Source organism: Mercurialis annua, linkage group LG1-X (assembly GCF_937616625.2).
Source record: "Mercurialis annua linkage group LG1-X, ddMerAnnu1.2, whole genome shotgun sequence".
Classification (NCBI taxonomy): Eukaryota; Viridiplantae; Streptophyta; class Magnoliopsida; order Malpighiales; family Euphorbiaceae; genus Mercurialis; species Mercurialis annua.
The window spans coordinates 62586744-62594855 of NC_065570.1; the positions used below are offsets into that span (position 1 = coordinate 62586744).

Below are 8112 nucleotides of genomic sequence, written 5' to 3' on the forward strand. Positions count from 1 at the left end.
AAAATTATTTAAAAAATAATTGTAACAGCAAAATCAAAACAATTTAAAAGTTTTAAACTGATTGAGAATAATAATTTAGAGTTTTACATATAAGGTTCCACCACCTTGGTATAAAGCAATCTGCTTGAAATTCATCATCTAAAGGCCAATCCAAAACTTAAATTCTCATATGCATTAGGCATTCATTCAGGCACACCAACAACATGGTCAACTCGTAAGCTTCTACCATCAAAAACAAAATTCTGATAAAGTCCAACTTCATCGGTTTAGTTGGACAACTCTGCATTCATGATAAATATAAAAGCTCAAACTATAAGATAGTTTGAAATAAAAAAAAACATAAAGATAGTTTGTTTTCTCTTTTTTAGTTTATATTTTTTTACAAATATTAGTGGAGTATTTTGATAGTGTCGGAGGACGTAACCATTTTGGCCGAACCTTGTTAAATCTTTACTGTTATTTATTGCCTATTTAATTGCTATTGTTGATGCTAGTTGAAGTGATATATTGTGGCATGAACTACACATAGAAGGATTCTGTCCAGGAGGTTGGTATTTAAATGGTCTTTTTGTGACCCTCCAATCTTTTCTGAGAATTATTTCTAGTGTAATCATTTGATACAATACTTCACTCATTGATATAATTGTTTGGAATATGGAACAAGGACAATTTCTTAAAATTGAGAAGTAGAGAAGACGATTTCTTAAAATTGCAAAGTGTAATTAATATCAAAACATTGTGATTTGGAGAGAATCGAGGCATAAGAAGTTTAACGAAAAAAATTGATTTCGTAAATTTTATTTTCAAAACTGCCCCTATATTTAAGAACCGCCCTTGTAAAATCGGTTAATTTTAAAGTGTAGATCAAGAGGTGTTTGTGCAAACTGCCTTTACAAATCTGCCTCCAAAAGCTCCTTTTTGTGCAATGTTATCTCCTAAAGTTTTCAATTTTTTCCATAAGCAGTGAAATTTAGTTCATATTACAATTTATTTAAATATTATAAATTTTATTTTAAATACTAAAATATATATTATTTATCATTTTTTTTGGAAAATAAAAGTACTAAAAGAACATATGAGGTTTTGGAGCTGAGCCGAGTTTTATCATATATTATTGTTTAAATGTTATATTAAGGTTGGAGTCTCGGTTGCCCCCGAGAATTGGTTTTATACAGGTTGATTGTTATATTTACATGTTTGTATGTTCATCCGCGAGGCTTGCTACGAGTTTCGGAACTACCACTCCCATACCCTAACGCCGGTCACGATCTTTGAAATTGGATCGTGACATGAACATATAAGGTTAAAATTTTGCCTTTTTAATGTTATCTAATTTCTTAAGCTTAACATGTGAAACTTGGAGAGTGAAAGAAGAGAGAAAAACCAGTAGAGGATAAAGGGAAAACCTAAGATTTTCTAACCTAATTCAAGCCTTAGATATAAACTTCAAGAGTTTATATCATTAGAAGTTATTAGGAAGCTTAATTAATAAGTGATTTTCAATTTCTAGGCATTTTCTAATTAGGGTTCTTGGTAATAATTTGGGGGAAATTTATAGATGATAATCAGAGGTTTAGGGTTATATATGTATGAATCAAGTCTAATTTTATCAATAACATGTCAACGAAATTACTTAAAATTGTCCTAAACTTCTTCGACAAACAACTTTGGCATCTCATGTTTCAACTATACAACTCAAAATTGAGTGCTTCTTGTTTTTAAAGAAACTTTATACTATTAGATACAACTTTTAAGGTTTAAGTTTTTTTTATTAAGTCTATAAAAGGTGTTTGTTACTAAGAACATTTTGTTGCTCAGTCAATCTGTACAATTTGACTGTGTTCTATTATAAATTGTATAATTTACTTTATACTAATCCAATTAAGGTGATTCTAATTGGTAATGAATCTAGACTCATATACTTATATATCTACTAAAGGGTTTATTAAATTTAGTTGTATATTGAGTTCTATATCAAATTCAATACATGTATAAGTTCTGCCTACTATGTAAAGTGTGGTTGCTACTTTAATTCTTTTTGTAAATGATATATACTTGTGCCTTTTGAATGAATTGAGATTGTATGCGTATAAATAGGTACTTATAGAACAGAAAAAAATACAACGGATAAGCCAAGACCTTCACGAGTTTAAGGATCAATAAATTAAGTAAATAGATAGTGTTATACTTGGTATATATGTTTGTTTGCATTGTCAGTGTGTGTTGATTTTTGATGTAAATGTGTTTGTGAATCATGGTTGAAATGTCAACGTGAGTTATATTTTAGTTGTGAGAATTAGATCATGCTTATGTTTGAATATTTAGTGAGAATTGAGAATAGTCGTTGGTTGTCAAAAATGGTGATTCATGTCAACAATGTGAGAATTGAATTACAGGTTGCCTAAAGGGAGATTTAGGCTAATACCGTTATGTTGGTAGCCTATATAACAATTTGGACCAACATATGGATTATGACATGACATAATATCCACATGTAAGCGTTATGTTGATTAGAATTGATGTGAATATGTTTGGCTTGTGTTGATCGTTGGATTACGATATTGTTAATCATTATTGGTTATGTTGTATGGAGAATTACTTGAGTTATATTTTAAATACTTGGAAATGCTTGTGGATGTATATGTTTAGTATACCTTTACCTATTTGCTTACTGAGTCGCACGCTCACCCTTTTGTATTTTTTTTTCAGGATGCAAAAAGTTTCATTAAGTCAATATTTTCATATGATATACGTTTCAAGTGGGCCAATGGAGTGTTCATTGCACGTAAATATTTTTAAGTGGTTGTATGTATAGAATTGATAAATATTTGTATTATAAGTACCTTAGAGTTTTGTGTGATATAATTTTAATGTACTCCCTCCGTCCCAATAGAGTTGTCCACTTTGCCTTTATCACACAGTTTAAGAAAAGCAATTATTGTTTATGGGTTTTGAAAAAAATTTCTTAATTTTTTTGTCATACCCCTATTTAATATAGGGCCCACTTACAATTTACTTTCAATCTATTCATTAGTGGATTTTAAATAGGGGTAATATAGGAAAATTGAGTGTAAAAATTAGTTACTTTTTGAAAGTGTACAAGAGTTTTGGGACAAAAAAATTTCTCAAAGTGGACAATTCTATTGGGACGTAGGGAGTATATGAATATGATATAAGCTAAAACTTTTGTTTGGTACTATTACTATGCCACTATTTGGTGTTTTAATTAAAAAGAGTGCTACAGTAATTGAACATAAACCTCTAAGGTTATGAGATTAGTTCAATTGTTTTGGACTTAGGTCCACAAATCCCTTGGTTTTTATGGGTTATTCGTGACAATCACGATTCAATCTCTTAAATTTTCCGCTACACGTTGATATAGTCCTTTGAATTTTCTTAAATAATCAATAGATCGTCACTCAGACATATTTTTCTTAAAATAATCATTTGACGCTTTTTATCTAAGTGTCTTTTTTTAGTGTCATAAAAAGATGTGTCTACTGATCGGTTAATTCTGCAAGTGCACAGAATCAATTGTAGCAAGTAATACTCGGAGTATTCCGAGGCCGAACCCATAAAGGACGAATTCTTTAAAATGATATTTAATTTAACTTTTGTTAAGTAACTGTTCTGTTAAGTTGATTTGGTTCTGAAAATAAATAAATAAATAGTGGAAAGTGAAAGAATATTTTGGATAAAATATCATGATTAAAACAACTAGGATTTCAAATAGTTGAGGAAAAATTACACCATAATTAATAATACATCTCAAAAGATTTCTCATGACAATTGTTTATAAAATATATTTTTTCCCTCTCGAGATACAAACTCGTGTTTAATTAATTTTGAATATTTCTCAATTACCATGTTAATTAATTAAATTCATTTAACAAAACAATTAGTGTCATCACAATTCCTTAGACATATCTCTATTCTTAAGTAAGTTGTGTTAAATTCTCTAGATTCAAATTCATACTTCATCGCTAAGTCATTCACATGAATTGTAGCATAAAAACATTAAGGTGATCAATTTTAATATTCATGATTATCACAAGAGAATTAAAGAAAAACCTTATTGAAAATATTAATGAGATGTAATAATAAATAATCAAGAATTTTATTTTAACTAGGCTATACATTCATAATCCTAGTTTAAGGGTTTAGCAATCATTGTTATATTGAGAATAACAATAAAATTGTTATACCTCAAAAACATGTAAGAGAAAAAGTGAAAAGAGAATAATGATTTGTATTATAAAAAATGTCTACACGATTGTATGAGTGAGTGAATGAATATATCTATACAAAAGTGCTCTATTTATAGGTATACAAATGAGTGATAGCCAAGTCAACAATATCTTCCTTCCATAGCCAATCTTGAGTGATAATCAAGTTTGACATCTCTACTTTCTATAAAGAGTTTGAGTGGTGAACAAGTCTCTATTTTCTTTCCATAGTGAATTTGAGAGAATCAAGTTTGACATATCTCACTTCCACAATGAGCTTAATTGAAATCAAAGCTCATTTTTTGTGTGTAAGCCAAGAAAATAACATTTTGAGTGTGATCTAAGGATATATTAATATGGAAGATCCATGAGTGCTCACCAAGACTTCCAAAATCTTCCAAAACGGCCAAATTCTCCGTCTTTCGTGCCTACACCAGCTTAGCACCGGTTTAGCTTTATCTATTGGTCAAAAACAAAGTTTTACAGGTCTACAACAGCTCTGGCCGGCCTGAAGTCGTGGGCCGATTCCGGGGCGGTGTAGGAGTTGTTTCACACAAATCTAGAGACTCTAACCGATTCGAATCTTGGTTCAAAAGTATTCTGTCTTGAAGGCCAATTTTGGGCTGGTTATAGTTCGAATTTAGACTTGGTTTCTTCATGGAAGTTGTAAATCCATCTCTTATATTTACATGAGATGTTAAATCACATGATTTGGATATTTATAGCTCCAGATATGATCCGAATACAAAACTATGTCTGAATTTTCTGTTTTTCAATCTAAACTTCCAAAGACCGATTTAGCGGCTGCTTTACTTGCACTTAGACTTGATTCTCCATTATTCTTCTTCTTGGACTTGATAGAATCAATCCGGCTTGACTTTCAATTTATTTAAATTCTGTTTATTCAATTATACTCCAAAAATGCTAAGTATTTACATTTTATATTTTAAACTACAAAAAGGTTAAAGTGATTATAAAACTCTTTATTTGACGCAATAAGACACTAAAATATATTATACAAATGGCGTGAAATTGACGAAAAATAGAGGCTTATCATCTACATTGTGACTTTTATGAAAAATGATTCTAGCATGACTAGGTGGCGACTCCATTCAAGAACTAGTTATCATAAACTTGGCGATGTGCGATTTGGACTGCATGCCGCTTTCAATAATTTAATTAGTCTGTGTTTAAAGAATTAAAATAATAAATAATTAATCATTGAGCATTGAGCATTTTGCAAAAAAATGGTTAAATAAACATTACATTATAGAAAATAATTCACTTTGAATCTTGATCTAGATCCTTATTATACATGAAGACTTTTTTATTACACATAAAAATAATATGAAATCTCTTTAATAAACAACAATATAACAATTAGAACACAATGTTCTTATCTTGACATCTTAAATTCATTCCACAATAAGCTTAACAGTAGTAATTTGAAGGTGGTAAATATATTTAGTAGTGTGAAGGAGGAGGAGAGTAAGTTGGGAGTGGGGGAGGTTGATAATAATAAGGAGGAGGAGGTGATGGTGATGGTGGAGGTGGAGAATTATAATAATAAGGGGGAGGTGGAGATTTCATTGGAGGCGGCGGCGATGAGTAGTAGTATGGAGGAGGAGGGGACTTCACTGGAGGCGGCGACGATGAGTAGTAGTATGGAGGAGGAGGGGACTTCACTGGAGGCGGCGGCGATGAGTAGTAGTATGGAGGAGGCGGAGACTTCTTTGGAGGCGGCGGGGACGAGTAATAGTATGGTGGAGGCGGAGACTTCTTTGGAGGAGGCGGCGACGAGTAGTAGTATGGTGGAGGCGGAGATTTCTTTGGAGGAGGCGGCGACGAGTAGTAGTATGGTGGAGGCGGAGACTTCTTCGGAGGAGGCGGCGACGAGTAGTAGTATGGTGGAGGCGGAGACTTCTTCGGAGGAGGCGGCGACGAGTAGTAGTATGGTGGAGGCGGAGACTTTTTCGGAGGAGGCGGCGACGAGTAGTAGTATGGTGGAGGCGGAGACTTTTTCGGAGGAGGCGGCGACGAGTAGTAGTATGGTGGAGGCGGAGACTTTTTCGGAGGCGGCGGCGACGAGTAGTAGTATGGAGGAGGCGGAGACTTCTTTGGAGGAGGCGGCGATGAGTAGTAGTATGGAGGAGACGGAGACTTCTTCGGAGGCGGCGGCGATGAGTAGTAGTAAGGAGGAGGTGGAGACCTTTTTGGAGGAGGAGGTGACTTATAGTAGTATGGTTTTAGTGGAGGTGGAGATTTATATTTATACACTGGAGGCTTCACATATTTTGGCGGAGGCGGCGACTTATAATAATATGGAGGGTGCTTCATATATTTTGGTGGAGGTGGCGATTTGTAGTAGTATGACAGATGTTTCATATGTTTTGGCGGAGGTGGCGACTTGTAATAGTATGGCGGATGTTTCACATATTTTGGAGGAGGTGGCGACTTGTGGTAGTATTGCGGATGTTTCATATATTTTGGCGGGGGTGGCGATTTATAGTAGTATGACGGGTGTTTCGCATGCATTGGTGGGGGCGGAGAGCTTTTATAATATGGAGAAGGTTTGTAATGTTTAGGATGGTAGGGTGGTGGTGGAGAAGCATGATGGTAAGGCTTATAATCAGCCACCACACTGGTGGCTACAAGGCAGAAAACTATAGCAAAAATCATTGAATATACATGTCCCATACTTAGACTAGAGAAGAATTGATTTGTGTTATGAATTGTGAATAAGAACTCTACCTCTTTATAGAGTGATCTCTTTAATCACCGGTGAATATATAAATGTTTGTTTAATTATGATCACAGCCTGGATCAATTAATTAGAATACACTTCCATGATTTTCTAATTTTTCTTTGTCTATTTCCAACTTGTTATAACTTGTTGAATCCCACTATGCATCTTAGTTTTTTCTGTATATTATTATGCTTCTGTTATGAAAATGTCAATCCTTTGATTCTTTGGTATTAATAATAATATCTTAATATTAGAGGAAATAGGTTTTGAAGCCGACAGATTGTAATTATTTAAAATGTATTATCTAGACCGTGTTCTTCATAGACCCGACTCATAAGAATTTTTCTATTCTTTAATTATAAAATAAACTTATGTGAAAGTGGTATGTCATAAATTCCATTAGTAATAATTTTTACATAATTTCATAAATTTTACGTGAAGAATCGTTTTATCCATTGCAAATTCCGTCTCAATAATATTAATCTGCCATTAATTAAAGACAAATTATGTCCATCTTAAATTTTCCTCACAAATCAAAATGTTTGATGGTCTAAGCAATAATTTTACATGATTGTATAATATGCAAGATTATAAAAATAACATGATCGTGGGATGTAGAGATATTTGAAGTCAAACGTATAAATAAAAGCAAATTTGCAAAAGTTGGTATATGCAAAGTAGGAACTTCTGTGTTTGATATAGTCATGGAAGTTGGAACAAGCAGGATACTACCTCATGATATATAATATTAGGCTAAAAATATAAAAAATATTCTTCAAATTATTTAGAGAAAACATATAAACTCTTTCTGTTTTTTTTTCTTGACCACTTAAACCTTCAATGTTTTAAAATGTTGCAACAAACCCTATAAACTTTTAAAAAGAGCACTGAAGTCCTCATAATCTAACTTTTTGGACAGCTTGTCACTCCCATTTTTAATTAGAGCAAATTACGCTAAGGTTCTTGAGGTATATCATAATTAACAGTTTGGTACCTCTTGTTTAAAAAGTCTACTTAATAGTCCCTCAGTTTTAATTCCGTTAACTATTAGGTCCCTCTGTTAATTTCGACACTTATTTTCAAACGATTTGATACCCCACCTTTAATTTTGTGAACGATTTGGTCCCCCACTTTTAATTT

At 32.8% G+C, this 8112-nt stretch overlaps 1 protein-coding gene across 1 annotated transcript; it reads right to left on the minus strand.

Moving 5' to 3' along the window:
- Positions 1 to 5461: 5461 nt before the first annotated feature.
- LOC130014758 (extensin-2-like) lies at positions 5462 to 6981 on the minus strand. Its single transcript, XM_050357558.2, has one exon. It carries the CDS (start codon positions 6921 to 6923, stop codon positions 5691 to 5693), a length of 1233 nt encoding a protein of 410 aa, XP_050213515.2. The 5' UTR covers positions 6924 to 6981; the 3' UTR covers positions 5462 to 5690.
- Between the last annotated feature and the right edge of the window lie 1131 nt (positions 6982 to 8112).